General features: G+C 50.9%; 2 protein-coding genes and 1 long non-coding RNA gene across 5 annotated transcripts in view; 1 reads left to right on the top strand and 2 right to left on the bottom strand.

The window, feature by feature from the left end:
• Positions 1-190: 190 nt before the first annotated feature.
• Positions 191-7,306, top strand: zgc:153896 (uncharacterized protein LOC569930 homolog). 2 transcript variants are annotated; one of them, XM_060055237.1, is made up of 6 exons: positions 191-997; positions 2,304-2,449; positions 3,190-3,813; positions 4,096-4,318; positions 5,012-6,773; positions 6,819-7,306. In XM_060055237.1, the coding sequence occupies exons 1-5, from the start codon at positions 754-756 to the stop codon at positions 5,104-5,106; spliced, it is 1,332 nt and encodes a 443-aa protein (XP_059911220.1). In that variant the 5' UTR covers positions 191-753; the 3' UTR covers positions 5,107-6,773; positions 6,819-7,306. The 2 variants fall into 2 exon arrangements, with proteins under 2 accessions (XP_059911220.1, XP_059911221.1); XM_060055238.1 differs by having other exon boundaries at positions 193-997; positions 5,018-6,773.
• The window catches only part of LOC132460178 (sodium bicarbonate cotransporter 3-like), a 33,155-nt gene continuing 20,338 nt past the window's right edge, over positions 5,659-18,475 (bottom strand). Inside the window, 13 exon segments of the mRNA XM_060055241.1 lie at positions 5,659-9,543; positions 9,756-9,863; positions 10,049-10,104; positions 10,309-10,440; positions 11,273-11,446; positions 11,873-11,941; positions 12,680-12,931; positions 13,251-13,412; positions 13,942-14,055; positions 15,031-15,171; positions 15,576-15,669; positions 15,849-16,094; positions 18,282-18,415. Of these exon segments, the coding sequence (XP_059911224.1) occupies positions 9,465-9,543; positions 9,756-9,863; positions 10,049-10,104; positions 10,309-10,440; positions 11,273-11,446; positions 11,873-11,941; positions 12,680-12,931; positions 13,251-13,412; positions 13,942-14,055; positions 15,031-15,171; positions 15,576-15,669; positions 15,849-16,094; positions 18,282-18,415 (1,761 nt within the window). The 3' untranslated portion in view covers positions 5,659-9,464.
• LOC132460179 (uncharacterized) lies at positions 11,949-12,523 on the bottom strand. Of its 2 annotated transcripts, none has more exons than XR_009526357.1 (3): positions 12,425-12,523; positions 12,234-12,361; positions 11,949-12,194 (listed from the first exon to the last, which is right to left on the bottom strand). It is a non-coding gene; the product is annotated as an uncharacterized LOC132460179 (long non-coding RNA). The 2 variants fall into 2 exon arrangements; XR_009526358.1 differs by having other exon boundaries at positions 12,467-12,519.

Here is an 18,475-nt window from a genome sequence, read left to right as displayed (position 1 = left end):
TAGAGTTTATTACTAGCTTATTATTATCTTCGTGTGTTTCAGTATGCATACATATGTTGTGGATAACTAAATTGACCATAAACTCATAAACCATTATAGATAAAACAGAAAATTCAGTCAAATCAGATAGTAAGTAATCACGACTAATTATATGGCATTTTGCATGGATCTAACTGTGTTGAATATCATTTAATCTATGGATGAACAACGTCATACTGGCAAGGGTAGGGATACTTAATAATATATAAATCAATCACTTACTGCGATTATTTTGATTTTCAATTAAAAGGAGTCTGAATCCAGAAATGTACCATCAACTCATTAACCCCACTATAAAAGTGTTCCGGTGATCAAACCAACATTCACATTGACTTGTTGGAAACCACTTTATTACGAGGACATGATTATGACGATAAAAACACACACACACACACACACAAACCTGTTCCTGGAGTAGGAGGCCTTTTAAATTTTCTATAGGCTGGCCAATAAATGTATTGTAAAACTTTTACCACATTTTCTAATCAATGACTTGAGAGGATAGTTGTAAATAAATTTGGAGACGATAACTGGAGACAGTCCTCCTGACCTCGGGTTCGCATGCAAACCCTTCAGACCTTTCTGATAACAGCCCGATAAAAGCAGATATCCACCTCCTGTCCAAGGTCTCGTCCTTGAATATAACCGTTCAGCAGGCGATTACCTCTAAGATCCATTCCCTGGACCGCGGGCTCCGGGTCGCCACACAACGACATGCTGTCCCACCTGCTGCTGCTGATCGCGACCGCGGCCATCGTCGCGGGGAGCCCCGCGGCGAGCCGGGCGAAGACCCACAACAAGCTGCTGATGATCTCCTTCGACGGGTTCCGCTGGGACTACGACCAGGACGTGGACACGCCGAACTTCGACCAGCTGGTGCGGGATGGCGTGAAGGCCAAGTACATCTCCCCTCCCGCGATCACCATGACCTCCCCGTCCCACTTCACCACCGTCACCGGTAGGACTGACCGCTTGACCCCTGGTCCCCTGGCCTGGACCACCAACGCCTCATAGGCTACAGCCTAACCATTTTATTAACCTCCAGCCTATTTTTAATCGTCTAATTTGTCTAATTAATGTGCTTGGTGTTTGAGTTGTGTTTGGTGCGTGTAAAAATGACTAATATGTGCTTGTAAGTTTCTCATGTTTAATTTGATATGACTATTTCTACATAATAAGGGCAGTGTTGTATGCCTTTTACTGCCCGTCCTCCCAAATCTGGGGAACCTCGATTTTAAGAGGTTAAAGGTCCTTCGAAATAAAACTACGTGGGGATGGAAAGGGTCAAAACTTTATTTATTAATTAGCGTGTTTACTGCCTACTTTCCATCATTAGGCACATTATCTTTTCATGTGTAATGCATTGCTTTGGTTGTCTGGGTCCATGGTTAGACCTACATTGGTTAGAGAGATATAGCTGATGATCAAATAGTTTGATTGGTATTGTTTATAATTAATTTATTACACTGTGAAAAGCCCAGTTCAGAGCCAAGCTATTTTTCCAACATAATCGTGTAAACAAGTCAGAATCAGATTAGACTAGATCAGGACTCCACCATCTGACAGGCATGCCCGTTATCAGGTGTGAGGGCTACTTTACTAACGAAGTTGGTCTAGTTCAGTAACGAGGTTGGTCTGCTTGTTATCAGGTGTATCACTAGGGAGGCGGGTCTACCTCACTAACGAGGTGGGTCGACCTCACTAACGAGGTGGGTCGACCTCACTAACGAGGCGAGTCTACCCCACTAACGAGGCGGGTCGACCTCATTAACGAGGCGGGTCGACCTCACTAACGACGAGACGGGTCGACCTCACTAACGAGGCGGGTCGACCTCACTAACGAGGTGGGTCTACGAGGTGGGTTGACCTCACTAACGAGGCGGGTCGACCTCACTAACGAGGCGGGTCGACCTCACTAACGAGGATGGTCGACTCCACTAACGAGGTGGGTCGACCTCACTAACGAGGCGGGTCGACCTCACTAACGAGGCGGGTCGACCTCACTAACGAGGTGGGTCTACGAGGCGGGTCTACCTCACTAACGAGGCGGGTCGACCTCACTAACGAGGCGGGTCGACCTCACTAACGAGGATGGTCGACTCCACTAACGAGGTGGGTCGACCTCACTAACGAGGCGGGTCGACCTCACTAACGAGGATGGTCGACTCCACTAACGAGGTGGGTCGACCTCACTAACGAGGCGGGTCGACCTCACTAACGAGGCGGGTCGACCTCACTGACGAGAGGCGTGTCTCCCCTGGTAGGCCGTTGGATAGAGGACCACGGCGTGGTCCACAACATGATGTACAACGCCACCACCAACCAGAAGATCCCCCACAAGGTCGCCATGACCCGGTCTGAGTGGTGGGACAACGGAGCCCTACCCCTGTGGATCACAGCCCAGAACCAGGTAGCCTGCCTTACCCTCACCCTCACCCTCACCCTCACCCTCACCCTAACCCTCACCCTAACCCTAACCCTCACCCTCACCCTAACCCTCACCATCACCCTGTGGATCACAGCCCAGAACCAGGGAGCCTGCTGCTCTGATTGGACCTCATGATGTTCACAGTATGTTAACAGGATAATCAAGTATCTCACCAACTATCAGGTAGAAAGTATAAGTATGGTTACCTTAATTAGATACTTTCTTACTTAGTTATTCGACATACTTATCGTAACCGTTTATTCTTACGCACTAAAATCTCATACTTTCTTACGGACTAAGCTTTCAAAACGGAACTATCTTACCAACGAAACTATCTTGCGTAGCTAACTGTCTAACCTTGTAACCCTCTTATGTACTCAAAAGAGCTTTCAAACTCAACTATCTGACAAAATAATTAGTAGCAATCTCAAGAACTAAACTTCCGAACAAAAAGCCACTGCTAGCTGCCCCCTGTGGACTGCTCCGGTACTGCCCTAACCCCTTGATCTGATACTGCCCCCTGTGGACCACTCCGGTACTGCCCTAACCCCTTGACCCTGATACTGCCCCCTGTGGACGGCTCCGGTACTGCCCTAACCCCTTGACCCTGATACTGCCCCCTGTGGACAGTCTGGTAGCGCCCTAACCCCTTGACCCTGATGCTGCCCCCTGTGGACGGCTCCGGTACTGCCCTAACCCCTTGTCCCCGCTGAATGTCTCAGGGCCTGAAGGCGGCTTCCTTCTACTACCCGGGGGGCGGAGTCACATACCGAGGGCAGCCGGTGAACCGGGCGCTGGTGGAGGTGGCGACCCGGCCCGACGACAACGAGACGGAGTGGCGGGAGAACATCGACAAGGTGATGGGCTGGTTCTCCCAGGAGGACTTCGACTTCGTGACGCTGTACTACGGAGAGCCCGACAACGTCGGCCACGCCAAGGGCCCTGACCACCCCAAGAGGAAGGAGATCATCCGGCAGATCGACCGCACCGTGGGCTACCTGCGCACCGCCATCGCCCGCCACGGCCTGAACGACAGCCTCAACGTCATCATCACCTCCGACCACGGCATGACCACGGTGAAGAAGCGGCCGGAGGTGGACGAGATCGTCCTCAACAAGTACCTCAACCTGCTGAAGCTCACCAGCTTCGAGATCCTGGACTACGGCGGCTACGGCATCGTGACGCCGCGGCCGGGCCGCGACCAGGAGGTGTACGACCTGCTGTCCCTGGCGCCCAACCTCACGGTCTACAAGAAGGAGGAGCTGCCCGAGAGCTTCCACCTCCGGCTGAGCGAGCGCATCACGCCCATCGTGGTGGTGGCTGACCTCGGCTTCAACCTCAACTCGGTAGGGGGCGTCCGTCCTCTGCGTCGTCGTGGAGACCGACTGACAACCTGTAGAATGACGTGTGAAACACTTCTGATGCTAATTCTTATCGTGTCGTGTCTCATGTGTCTGAAGATCTGCCTGAATCGTTTACTTTGTAAACTGATTGTAAAAGAAATGATCTACAAGCGAAAGGAAATAGTTTCTTCCAGATACTTAAAACCGAATCTCCTGATACTATATGTCAAATTATAGTATATTATTTTTATCATTTTCATCGTTCCCTGGTCTCTGCGTCCCCAGAGGTTCATCGTCTACGTGAACAAAGGCGACCACGGGTTCCACAACGGTGAGATGGACATGAAGATGATCTTCAGGGCCTTCGGACCTGAGTTCAAGAGGAACTTCGTGGCCGAGCCGTTCGACAGCATCCACATCTACCCCCTGATGTGCCGACTGCTGAGGATCCAATCAGAGCCCAACAACGGCTCGCTGCTGTTCACTGAGGACATGCTGCTCCAGGGGGGTGAGGACCAGCACACACACACACATAGACACACACACACACATAGACACACACACACACACACACATAGACACACACAAACACATAGACACACGCACACACACACACACACAGACTCACACATAGACGCACACACACGCACACACAGACTCACACATAGACGCACACACACACACACACAGACAGACACACACACACAGACACAGACGCACACACACACACAGAGACCCACACACAGACATAGACGCACACACTGATAGACACACACACACACAGATGCGACCACACAGAGACACACACACACATAGACGCACACACACAGAGACACACACACAGACAGACATAGACACACACAAACACAGACACACAGACACGCACACACGCATAGACACACACACACACATACACAGACGCACACACACACAGACGCACACACACAGATAGATGTACAGAGACGCACGCAGCCACACACACACACACACACCTTCCTGAATGCATTTATTATTCTCATACTATCATATCATATCACTCTCATTTTTGTTGGGTTATTATGGGATGAGATTTTGATCTCTCTCCCTCTCTCTCTCTCTCTCTCTCTCTCTCTCTCTCCCCCTCTCCCTCTCTCTCTCTCTCTCCCCCTCTCCCTCTCTCCCTCTCTCTCTCTCTCTCTCTCTCCCCCTCTCCCTCTCTCTCTCCCAGTCCCAGTCCCAGGTGCAGTCGGGGTTCGCAGCCAATCAGGTCTCGCTATCCTCGCGTCGCTGGCCCTTTACCTTCTCACCGTCTGCTAGCCTTTGTGTCGTGTCCGTTTCTCCCCCCTTTCTTTGGTGCTCCCGGTCAAATTTGACTGGCTTGTTTTAACTGCCCTTACATTAACACAAAAAAAATCATCACCAAATTTTATTTAACTCCCTTTTAACCTGTAAACAATGTCTCAGACTACTGGTTTACAAGAATAACTGCAGTGAATAGCGACAGAAACAGAAATTGAAAGTTGTATTCCAAAATTAACATTTATTGTAAAAAAAAAAGACAGAAAAATCAAAACATAAACATGAACACAAGGTGCTGGCGCTTTGAATTAGAGGAGTCACTAAAGCTTTCCCCAGCTCTTCCAGGAAGAGTCTCCTCTTGAAACATTTGCCCTGATTCCAGGCCGGGTCGATCGCTGTCCACACCACATATGCATTACATGCAGACACATCGAGGATGTTGTGGAACACCGCCACAGGCCAACGAGCGGTCATTCGCTTGCAGGTGTATGTACCAGTAAGATGCATTGATGGAAACAATATTGAATAGATTGGAAACAATATTGAACCTGTCTTGCACAAAATGCAATGTTTTACATGAATACAAGTAAATCAAAAGCATGACAGATGAAAACATACGTTACCTTATCAAGGCAGTCAACGCCTCCTTTGTTCCTGTTGTAGTCCAGGACGGTCTGGGGTTTCCTGTGATCTGCTTCGCTGACAGCGGCGTCTTTGTGTACAGTGCTCATCAGGATCACATTCTTATTTTTCTTGGGCAAATACGACACAAGACTGTGCGTCAGTGAAAGCAAATTTGGATGAGTGCCTCGCACCCTGTGGTCGACACCAGTGCAGGGGGAAGTTGAGGCTTGTCCTTCCTCATTGTCTCCACCATGGTGAGCTTTCTTTTCAGCAGCTCCTGACCAAGCCCATGTGATGTGAAAAAGTTACCACAAGTGATGTTATGCCCCTTGAGGCCCGCTTGTTTTTTTCTGGCCTTCCAGTAACAGGTTTCCCTGTGTAAACCTGCATATTCCAGGCGTAGCTGCTCCTGGCATCACATGCTGCCCAGATCTCGATCCCATACTTGCCTGGTTTGCTTGGGATGAACTGTTTGAATGGACAGCGACCTCTGAAAGGGACCAGGCGCTCGTCCACTGTCACCTCGGGGTCTGGATTGTGCATCAGTGGTCGGCGCTCCACCCACCTGACCCAAACGTTCCTGATGGCAGCCAGTTTGTCGTCTCGCCAGTGGAAAGGTCGTGTAGCTCTGTCATCAAATCTGATAACTCTTGAGAGGATATGAAACTGCTGCAGGGACATAGTTCACCGGAATATAGGCCTCCCTGACTCTGCATCCCACAGACTTTTCCTAGCCTCATTGTTGGACCGATGTACTCCTGCTAGAATCAACAGACCCATGTAGGCTTGGAGGTCTACCTGGTCCAATGCCTTCCATGTGTCCGCAAACACACGCCCCCCTTCCAGGTTTGTCATCGCCAGTATAATCTCCACAATGGACTCTGGTAAAAAGAGTTGGAAGCTGGACTTGATGTCATCCGCACGAGATGCTGCATACCGTGTTGGCCCTGGCGTCATCCTAATGGTATTTTCCCCTCTTGCTCTGCCTCCTCTGTCCTGGGGGATGAATACCAGAGCAAGTTGCCATCCTTGGACTGTCACCTCAGGTGTGTCTTCCCCAGGTGCCTCTTCCCCGGGTGCCCCCTCCCCAGGTGCCTCTTCCTCAGGTGCCTCTTCCTCAGGTGCCTCTTCCTCGGGTGCCTCTTCCTCGCCATCCGTTGACTGTTCGGTCTCATGATGGTCTGGATCAAAATCAGGATCGTTGTCTTCTATTTCTGAGACATCCTTCTCCATAGCTGGTTCAACTTCAGTCCCCTCTTCATCAATTTGAAAAAAAAAGGTCAAGAGCTTCTCTGACAGAAAACTTTCTGATGGGGCGCCGACTCATTGTGTTCAGAGTAAAATGTTCAAATGCCTAGTGTGGAGGATATCATAAGCCCTCGAGACAAATAAATGTAAAACACAATATTTATGATTGATCGAAATGGTTATCGGTCAGATTTGACCCTGACACGACAGGAAGGCTAGAGCAGTTAGGGTCACCTCTCAACCCCCACAGCCCTCGCACCACCCACACACACAGACGATTTCTAACAATATAATCTTTATTGTGTCATTAAAGAATTTATATTATAAAAACACGATTGAATACAAACATCTCTCCTTGCATCATTTTACAAGTTCTACAAATAGTACAAATTCAGTACGACTTCAAAATTCTTCATAAATGTCATTGAGGTGATTGGTGTAAAGCCAGGTTAATACAAACCGGGTGTCTCCATTGGTCATCTGCATATTGAGTCAAATCTAACACGTTGACAGAAGTTGTCGTGCTCTTTGGGGGGAGTGCAGAGCTCCCTCTAGTGGGGGACTCGGGCCACCGCAGACAGAAAGGACACCAGCGCTTCTCTTTGGTCACAGTCTGTCGAGAATCACCACTAAAGTACCCGAAGATCAAAACAGCAACTCAGCTCGATTGGAAAGCATTCCGTTATTGTCAAAAAGGGAAAGCTATCTGGAATTTGTATATTATCAGGAAAGTTATTATTTGACATAGGAGCTACCGAATATATTTATGATAAAATATGATTTAATTTGACGATATTGTTTGATGTGACTAACGTGTTTAGGGCTGTACAGATGTCTATAAAGCAGTGTCGTAATGACGTCAATGCTGCTGGAATAAAAGGAAAAAAACAACTGTAAATATGGTAGATGAACCAGTTTGTTTGGAAACCGGCATGTTTTCATTGGGTTTAAACGTGACAAAACGGTTGAAGGTTTAGAATGATCCGAGAATATTTTTTTTCGTTTCTAATGACCTCCTTCCAGAAATGCCTGGCCATTCTTCATTTGTACAATCACATTTTCTGAACCGCAGTCATCACTTTTGTTCAAATTCATAAATAACACCTTACTGAGAGGAAAGGTCAAGTCATTCTGCCGACAGTGTAGAGAGGTCTTCCATCTTTCAGTAGTCTCATTCAGTCTGAGGACTAGGACCGTCCCGTGGTCCTGGTTAGACCACAATACATTTAGTTATAAAAGTTGAAAAAAAATAAAAGGAAACACCTTCATAGATAACATCAACAGAGAATGTTTCAGAATAATCCTACTGTACTGCAGACGCAAATTCTAACCCTTGCAACAGCAAATAAACGAGAAGACCTCTCTTCATAAATTAAGACTTTAACAAAACAAGGAACGAAAGGAATACACTGTATAATCATTAGGAAAACTGCAAAACGAACATGAATAATTATCAAATTATTACGTAATTATTATATAATTGTCAAATGAGCCACCAATGCTTTACTTGGCGCAAAGCATTCAGTACCATCTACAGGTGTGTAGGTCTCAGAGGGAACAGCCTCACGGTCATCGATATCAGGAGAACTCAATACAAACAACAATATTCTTCAACCCTTCACTGCCTCTTAACAAAATATAGTTTCATTCTTTGGTGGCAGGGGCCTTTGTATTGAAAATAACAGCGAGGTGGTCTCAATCTCATTTTTATCTGGGATATGCTATGGTCATTTCTCTAACTGAAATGCCTCATCAGAATAAGGGTCTAATTTGCATATGATGGCAACGTTTTTGTTTCTGCTACGAAACTGAAAATGGATCTGAAACATGGACCCATTCTCAACGTAGAATCGTTCAGTGCCTGAGTGCTAAGAGCAAGCAGAAGGCATTAAGGCTTGTAATGTATTCAAGGCTGGGTTGGTAAACTACAAATAAGGCAATTCATCTGTAAGTGCGATTCAGAACGTAACTAAAACGATAATAGCACTCGACCGTGCTAGCTATCTAGCTTCGTATCTCTAGTCGCGTTCATCTAGGTAGTACAACCTAGGAGAGGAGATGAGGAGGCATTACAAACGTCTTCTTTAAAACATGAAGGAAAGAAAAAACAGCAATAGTGAAACGACTTTGGTTTAAAAAGAAATATCTTCACTTCTTTATGAAGGAGTCAGTCAGTCAGTCAGTCAGTCAGTCGGTCAGTGTGTGTGTGTGTACCATACAGGTGGGAGGGGCTTCGGAGTGTGTGGGCAGCTGTCCGTCACACAGCACAGCGGCAGAAACATTGTCTTCAGGGCTGCAGGTTTACAGACGGAGGATGAAGCACGACCTTCAGACCACCCTCCTCCTCTTCCTCAGTCCCTCCTCCTCCTCCTCAGGTCCTTCCTCCTCTTCCTCAGTCCCTCCTCCTCCTCCTCAGTCCCTCCTCCTCCTCCTCCCCAGTCTCCCTCTCTCTGACAGTCGGAGGCCTCTCTGCGGTGGACGGTGAGGTGGTCCGTGGACCCCCGTCACATGGAGGTCTCGGAGCTCACCACCGGCTCCTCATCCTCCACGGTGACCCGGACGCTGGGCGGGACCTCCGGCCTGCTGGGAGACACACACACACACACACACACACACACACACCGTCACCGTGACAACCCCCGGCATCACAACCCACAGAGGGAGGAGAGAGAGCAGTGAGGAGAGAGAGGAGTGATGGCGGTGGTTGTCACGGTGACGGTGACCCATCCCCGTGACGACGACCAGCATCACACTCAACAGAGGGAGGCGAGAGCTGCGGCGGTCGTCATGGTTACCGGGGGCTGGCCTTGGGGCCGCGGCCGCTCTCGGCCCTGGAGGAGAGGGCCTTCCACAGGCTGGTCTTGGACATCTCGTCGGAGATGTTCACCACGGAGGGGTCGGCGCTGAGGGCACAGGGTCAAAGGTCACCGAGCTAGACGCGCTAGGTACAGGTGAAGATACGCTTTGTGCTGCTCTGCTGCCCCTGGTGGTCAGGACGCGTGTGTGTGTGTGTGCATGTCTGTGTGTGAGTGTGTGTGTTCGTGTCTGTGTGTGCGTGTCTGTGTGTGCGTGCGTTATATATACTCACCCTCCTTTAAGGGACTTGGTCAGGTCCTCAGAAGACTGCAGTAGCCTCTTCACCTCCTGCGCACACACACACACACACACACACACACACACACACACACACACACACACACACACACACACACACACACACACACACACACACACACACACACACACACACACACACACACACACACACACACGTGTAAGGTCACTGATCAGTGGCTCCAGACCTGCTCCTCTCTCCTCTCTCCTCCCTCCTCCTCTGGCTCCTCCTACCTCCTTCTCCCTCTTCTTCTTGTCATCCTCCCTCTTCTTGCGGCTCTCGGGGATGAGGTCGTCCAGCCAGCTCAGCTCTCTCTTAGTGAAGCAGAAGTCCAGAAGCTTCCGGATGAACACCAGCGCCAAGACCTAGACGAGACCAGCCAGACCCCAGACTCAGAACACGACCTAGAGAAGACCACCCAGACCCCAGACTCAGACCAGGACCTACAAGAGACCACCCAGACCCCAGACTCAGACCAGGACCTAGAGACGACCACCCAGACCCCAGACTCAGACCAGGACCTAGAGACGACCACCCAGACCCCAGACTCAGATCAGGACCTACAGGAGACCACCCAGACCCCAGACTCCTACCATGGTAGTAATAGACCTACCATCATAGACCTACAATAATAGACCTACATTAATGGCCCTACCATCATAGACCTACAGTAATAGACCTACCATCATAGATCTACCATCATAGACCTACCATCATAGACCTACATTAAAGGACCTACCATCATAGACCTACCATCATAGACCTACCATCATACGTAGACCTTTCATCATAGACCTAGCATCATAGACCTACCATCATAGACCTACATTAAAGGACCTACCATCATAGACCTACCATCATAGACCTACCATCATAGACCTACCATCATAGACCTACCATCATAGACCTACCATCATACGTAGACCTTTCATCATAGACCTACCATCATAGACCTACCATCATACGTAGACCTTTCATCATAGACCTACCATCATAGACCTACCATCATAGACCTACCATCATACGTAGACCTTCCATCATAGACCTACCATCATAGACCTACCATCATAGACCTACCATCATACGTAGACCTTTCATCATAGACCTACCATCATAGACCTACCATCATACGTAGACCTTTCATCATAGACCTACCATCATAGACCTTCCATCATAGACCTACCATCATAGACCTACCATCATGGGGAAGACCACGGCGGCGGCGGAGGCCTTGGTGATCCACAGCAGCGTGAGGCAGGTGAGCTGCACCAGGGTGAACAGGTGCACCTTCCACAGCGGCACGTAGCGCAGGTAGATGAGGTCGGGCTGGTGCTTAGCGGGCATCCCGAACAGCTTGATACGGTCGAACAGCTGACGCACACACGGACGCACACACACACACACACACACACACACACACACACACACACACACACACACACACACACACACACACACACACACACACACACACAGACACTCACACACACAGACACTCACACACACACACACAGACACACACGTGCACGCGCACACACACACTCACACACACACGCAGACACACACACACACACACACACACACACACACACACACACACACAGATACACACACAGACACACACACAAACACACACAATGCATATTTACTCTTTGCAAACAGACATTTTCAGTAAATGGCACATGAGGCAATAAGGTCAATAAACTAAAACTAAAAACAGGTCCACCGAGCCGGGTTCACCCTGAAGGGTCTCCCAGCCTGGTGGGCCCCAGCGGGGGGGGGGGGGGGGGGACTCACCTGGATGCCCTTCAGAGAGGAGACCCCCATGTACAGGAAGACCCCGTAGAGCACCGGCATGGGGATGAACTGAGGGACACACAGACTCAGGTCAGCTCTGAGCACCACATTCTGCATCATCGCTTATATTGATCCGTGCTCCTCCTTCAGACCCTCGTCCAATCAGCACCGATCCCCTCAGTAGCTCCGCCTTATTATGGATCATCTAACCCTCACCTTGAAGACGGAGCAGCCCATTATGGATAATCTAACCCTCCCCTTGAAGAAGGACCTTATTATGGATCATCTAACCCTCACCTTATATGGATCATCTAACCCTCCCCTTGAAGAAGGACCTTATTATGGATCATCTAACCCTCACCTTATATGGATCATCTAACCCTCCCCTTGAAGAACGACCTTATTATGGATCATCTAACCCTCACCTTGAAGAAGGACCTTATTATGGATCATCTAACCCTCACCTTATATGGATCATCTAACCCTCACCTTATATGGATCATCTAACCCTCCCCTTGAAGATGGACCGTATATGGAACATCTAACCCTAACCATGAAGTCGGAGCAGCCCATTATGGATCATCTAACCCTCACCTTGAAGACGGAGCAGCCCATTATGGATCATCTAACCCTCACCCTGAGCACGGGGGTCATGAAGACGGAGCAGCCCATTATGGATCATCTAACCCTCACCCTGAGCACGGGGGTCATGAAGACGGAGCAGCCCATTATGGACCATCTAACCCTCACCCTGAGCACGGGGGTCATGAAGACGGAGCAGCCCATTATGGACCATCTAACCCTCACCCTGAGCACGGGGGTCATGAAGACGGAGCAGCCCATGAGCAGGAAGATGAGCAGGCCGGTGACGCGCTGCTCCCTGATGCCCAGGAAGCGCGGCTGCTCCCCGGGGGCGGAGCACTCCGACTCCAGCTTCAGGCTGTTGACGTGGGAGATGGAGAGCACCGTGGCCGCCACGAACCACGGCAGGCCCATCACGGAGCACACACCCAGCATCACCGCCACCACCAGCAGGTCCAGGTGGTAGCCACAGCCCTTCTGTAAGGGGGGGGGGGGAGGAGAGGTCACCAGGTGGTAGACACAGCCCTTCTGTAAGGGGGGGGGGGGAGGAGAGGTCACCAGGTGGTAGACACAGCCCTTCTGTAGGGGGAGGGGGGGGGGGAGAGAGGACACCAGGTGATAGACACAGCCCTTCTGTAAGGGGGGAGAGAGGACACCAGGTGATAGACACAGCCCTTCTGTAAGGGGGGAGAGAGGTCACCAGAGGTCACCAGGAGACACGGCCCTCTGTCGTAGCGACAGCAGAGAGGTCACCAGGGTTAGGGTTAGGGTTAGGGTTAGGGGAGGGGGGTCTGACCTTGAGCTTGTTCTCCTTGCGGTTGATGATGACGGCGGTGATCTGCTGGTCCATGAAGATGAGGATGGTGCAGAGCAGCGCGGGGACGGCGGCCGCCAGCACCGTCCACCAGGGGTTGGGGCCCAGGGGGGAGATCAGCCAGCCCCGGCTCTTAGAGGTGGGCTGGGGGGGGGCGAAGAGGGGGGGTGACGGGGCGGGTCTGGGAGGCCACTCCCTCTCTGCCTACTCCCCCACTCAATCTGCCTGCCCTCTCTCTCTCTCTCTCTCTCTCTCTCTCTCTCTCTCTCTCTCTCTCTCTCTCTCTCTCTCTCTCTCTCTCTCTCTCTCTCTCTCTCTCTCTCTCTCTCTCTCTCTCTCCCTCCCTCCCTCCCTCCCTCTCTCCCTCTCTCCCTCTCTCTCTCTCTCTCATATATCACTTTGTAAAGGTATCAGTCATTTATTAGCCTTTATTGGATGAATAACTAATCATTAACCAAACAGTAATTTTTATTTCAACATTATTGATAAGCCTTTAAATCATACATCTCTGTGGACCCTCCCACAGATACAAACACACACGCGCCCACACACACACACACACACACACACACACACACACACACACACACACACACACACACACACACACACACACACACACACACACACACACACACACACACACACACACACACACACACACACGGGTTACCTCAAAGCGCTCGGGGACGTTGAGTTTGGGGGAGGGGATCCCCACCAGGTGGTCCAGCAGCACCATGATCAGGATGGTGAGGAACACGGCGAAGTCACTGATGCTGGAGCGTACCTGGACACACCGACGCACACACTGAGCCAACGCTGGACCAAACACTGAGCCAACGCTGGACCAAACACCTAGCCAACGCTGGACCAAACACTGAGCCAACGTTGGACCAAACACTGAGCCAACGCTGGACCAAACACTGAGTCAACGCTGGACCAAACACTGAGCCAACGCTGGACCAAACACTGAGCCAACGCTGGACCAAACACTGAACCAACGCTGGACCAAACACTGAGCCAACGCTGGACCAAACACTGAGCCAACGTTGGACCAAACACTGAGCCAACGTTGGACCAAATACTGAGCCAACGTTGGACCAAACACTGAGCCAACGTTGGACCAAACACTGAGCCAACGCGTGACCAAACACTGAGCCAACGCTGGACCAAACACTGAGCCAACGCTGAACCAAACACTGAGCCAACGCTGGACCAAACACACTGAACCAACGTGTGACCAAAGACTGAAACAACACTCAACCAAACACTGAACCAACGCGTGACCAAACACTGAGCCAACGCTGGACCAAACACTGAGCCAACGCTGGACCAAACACTGAGCCAACGCTCGACCAAACACTGAGCCAACGCTGGACCAAACACTGAGCCAACGCTGGACCAAACACTGAACCAACGCTCGACCAAACACACACAACCAGCGTCAAACATTCAACATCCTTCACTAAATGCCAGTCCAGTTTGCCAGATACCATTGGCCAAAATACCAATTTTATAATAATTTCCAGAAGGAAACAGCACAGTGCAGCATATTTTGTTAATAACAAAACAAATCATCCATTGGTTTGATGTTCAAACTATATTATCAGTACTATTCAAACTCTAAAGAAGCATGAGCTTTAAGGGTAATGGCTTATGGTTGGGGCTCTGGTTGGGGTCTAGTCAGGGTCTGTTCTGGGTCTGACTGGCGTCTGGTCTGGGTCTGGCGGCGGGGGGGGGGGGGGGGTCTGGCCTGGCGTACCTTGGTGGGGAAGTAGCGACTGGTCTTGAACTGCTTGAGGAAGGCGGAGAGGAAGAAGGTGGTGAAGAAGAGGATGATGGACCAGAAGAGGACGTCAGGGACGTAGCGGCAGGAGAACCTCCCCCCCTGCCTCAAACACTCCTGGAGGGAGAAAGGGAGAATTGTTGCATTGGATTGAGTGGCATTATTCTGAGCCTTAGTGTTAGCCTTAGTGTTAGCCTCAGTGTTAGCCTCAGTGTTAGCCTTAGTGTTAGCCTCAGTGTTAGCCTCAGTGTTAGCCTTAGTGTTAGCCTTAGTGTTAGCCTCAGTGTTAGCCTCAGTGTTAGCCTTAGTGTTAGCCTTAGTGTTAGCCTCAGTGTTAGCCTCAGTGTTAGCCTTAGTGTTAGCCTTAGTGTTAGCCTTAGTGTTAGCCTCAGTGTTAGCCTCAGTGTTAGCCTTAGTGTTAGCCTTAGTGTTAGCCTTAGCATTGTCCTGTTCCCGAGCAGAAGCCTCCAGCCATGTGGCCGTTAGCATTAGCTTTGCGTCGCCCAGCAGGGGGGTGGTACCTGCTCGTCCAGGGGGCCCAGGGAGAGGACCTCGCTGCTGTTCCACCCCCGGGAGGCCGGCTGGGAGGAGTTGGCCGCAGCGGAACACCGGCACCTGGGCAGAGAGGGAGCGGTCAGCCTCCACTGGGAACCGTCATCCTGAAGGACTGGTGGACACTGGGAGCTAACCAGTACAACTAGTCTAGTACTGCTGGTGGGGGGCGTGTCCATTGGGGGGGGCCGGGTTGGCACACGCCCCCTCAGAATGTGATTGGCCAAGGCGTGAGCGCTTACGCGTCGTCGGTGGCGTTGCCCAAGGCGGCGTGTGTGTTGACCGGGTACAGTTTCCCCAGGTGCCCCAGCTTCTCCAGCGCCTCGTAGATGAAGATGATGCAGATGAGCGCGGCGAAGGCCTCCTCGGTGAAGCGCGTGATGTAGCGCACCAGCGAGCTGGCGTCCGTGGCGACGAGCAGCAGGCAGAGCAGCGCGGTCCACAGCCCGATGCTGGTCCGCAGCGAGAGGTAGCACAGCTCGTAGTCACTGGAGGGGGAGAGACGGTGAGTACACGCCACTAGGGGGCGCACCGTGGAGGGGGAGAGACGGTGAGTATACGCCACTAGGGGGTGCACCGTGGAGGGGGAGGCAGAGACGGTGAGTATACGCCACTAGGGGGCGCACCGTGGAGGGGGAGGCAGAGACGGTGAGTATACGCCACTAGGGGGCACACCGTGGAGGGGGAGGCAGAGACGGTGAGTATACGCCACTAGGGGGCACACCGTGGAGGGGGAGGCAGAGACGGTGAGTATACGCCACTAGGGGGCGCACCGTGGAGGGGGAGAGACGGTGAGTATACGCCACTAGGGGGCGCACCGTGGAGGGGGAGGGAGAGACGGTGAGTATACGCCACTAGGGGGCGCACCGTGGAGGGGGAGAGACGGTGAGTATACGCCACTAGGGGGCGCCTCGCAGAGAAGGAGGCAGAGACGGTGAGTATACGCCACTAGGGGGTACAGTGTGTGGCTATCAAGGCGGTATGAGCCACTTGTATACACATTGTGATATTGGGTTAAAGTTTTGCTTTATCAATACATATTACTTGCTTCCAAAAAGGGAAACATTAAAAACAAGTGGAGTGGAGGTGTCAGGCACCAAGTAAAGGCTTTCACGTACTTGTGCCCTTCTTAGTTATTTTTCAAATATTTCTCTGAACGGATCGTGTGAACAGTCTAGTACAGTAGCCCAAATGTGAAAGGGACCGCTAACAAACTCTGGCTGACCAAGTGATACCCAAGGACTGTCATACCAGAAAGGGCTGTCATACCAGTGCTTTTCATTAGGGGGCAGTATTTCACTCCTACGACTTCCACCACCAGTGCCACGGTTACATTTAATGAGCATTATGTGCGTTGTAGTTACGTGATTTGTACCAACAACTGGGTCACGTGTCACTTAAACCACAAATAAAAGCTCTCCCCAAGCAAAGAAACCCAAAGGAATGCTGACACCAGAGACCTGAATGCAAGCCGCAAATAATTACGTTTCATCCAAACCATGAGTGCGACAACAATGGTACGTTGATGATAATCCTCAGACAAAGAGCGGCTGCCTCTGGGAGGCACGACCTGACGTGGTCAAAAGGTAAGTTTAGCTAGCAGAATAGGTGAACTGGAAAATAACGCTCATCAAAAACCAGCTAGCAGAAAGCAGGTTAGCATTACCGGTCAGAGATTAATAGCTAACCTATTGTCTTGTAAAACTGAGGTAGCCTCACAGAGTAGCGTGCATCGCTAACCACACCATCCAGCTCACAGATGGTTTATCAAATAAAACCAAACAAGAGAAACTGAGGTTTACCTTTAAGGACTCTTTGGTCATGTATCAGGTTTCTGCATTCACCATGGATAAACCAAGGCACCATTACTGCCAGGATTACGGGTAATATTCCATGTGTAGCCCTGTATGTTGAGCCAGGCACTAACACTGTAGTGTTAGGGGTTATATTCCATGTGTAGCCCAAAGGCTCAAGCCAGGCCCCTAACTCTGCTAGGGTGAGGGACTGCGATGAGACCAGTGCATACAATACACGAGTCACAAGTCACAGTTCACGTTTCTGGCTCCTGCTTTTTGTTTCTACTAAATGTCCACCGTGACAGTTTTACAACTTTATAGCATTTCTTTGTGAAGGTATCAATTCTGGATGTCTTTAAGGAGCAGGCATGGGAAGGGCTTCCTGCTCAAGGACGCCTCCACGCAGGCACAAACAGCATGAGGCAGAATGTTTTAATGCTATTAAACCACCGCAGAGTACATTCTGCAGCGCTGTGTGCCAGGACACCGGTGTTGGCTTTGGGATTAGCATTACGTTTCCTTTCTTTCACGCAACAGTCCAACCATGGCTCCTCCCCTCCCCGGGGCCAGGGGGTGTGTGACCCGACCTCACCCGGGACCACCGGTTTGTCAACCCCAGAGAGGGCGGTTTGTGATTGGCTCTTCGTCAAAGAAGGGTGACCCAATGGAAACACGGGTGTTGCATCCTAGATCGACGAACAACCTCGAGAACGACGAGAGGAAGGACAACGATGGAACCGGACTAGATCTGAATCTTGCCGTCCTGCCTCTGTTGTAAACATCCTAGCTGGATCTCATGGCAGTGCCCCCCCCCCCCCCCCCCACCAGACGTTAACAACCTGCCACTCGGTACAAAGCCCCCCCCCGCAGACCACCCACCTGCAGAACTTGAAGAGGATCTTCTCAAAGACCAGGACGGGCCCGGTGCTGCCCAGGATGGTGAGGGGCTGCCCGGCGAACAGCGAGTAGGCCACGCCCGGTCAGCGACGCCCGAACAGAGACTCAATCGCACTCTGGGGGGAGAGAGGGAGGGAGGGAGGGGAGGGAGAGCGCGTTACTCAAACAAGCTATTA

Source organism: Gadus macrocephalus, chromosome 6, assembly GCF_031168955.1.
Source record: "Gadus macrocephalus chromosome 6, ASM3116895v1".
In the NCBI taxonomy this organism is placed as follows: domain Eukaryota; kingdom Metazoa; phylum Chordata; class Actinopteri; order Gadiformes; family Gadidae; genus Gadus; species Gadus macrocephalus.
Note: the sequence above shows the minus strand (reverse complement) of the source record. Positions and strands in the feature narration are given on the sequence as shown.

Excerpts from the sequence above, each read along its gene's own strand:
- zgc:153896 (XM_060055237.1), top strand. The coding sequence starts at position 754 with ATGCTGTCCCACCTGCTGCTGCTGATCGCGACCGCGGCCATCGTCGCG. Across the intron at positions 998-2,303 it reads CCACTTCACCACCGTCACCG|GCCGTTGGATAGAGGACCAC; the intron begins GTAGGACTGACC and ends CTCCCCTGGTAG. Across the intron at positions 3,814-4,095 it reads TCGGCTTCAACCTCAACTCG|AGGTTCATCGTCTACGTGAA; the intron begins GTAGGGGGCGTC and ends CTGCGTCCCCAG.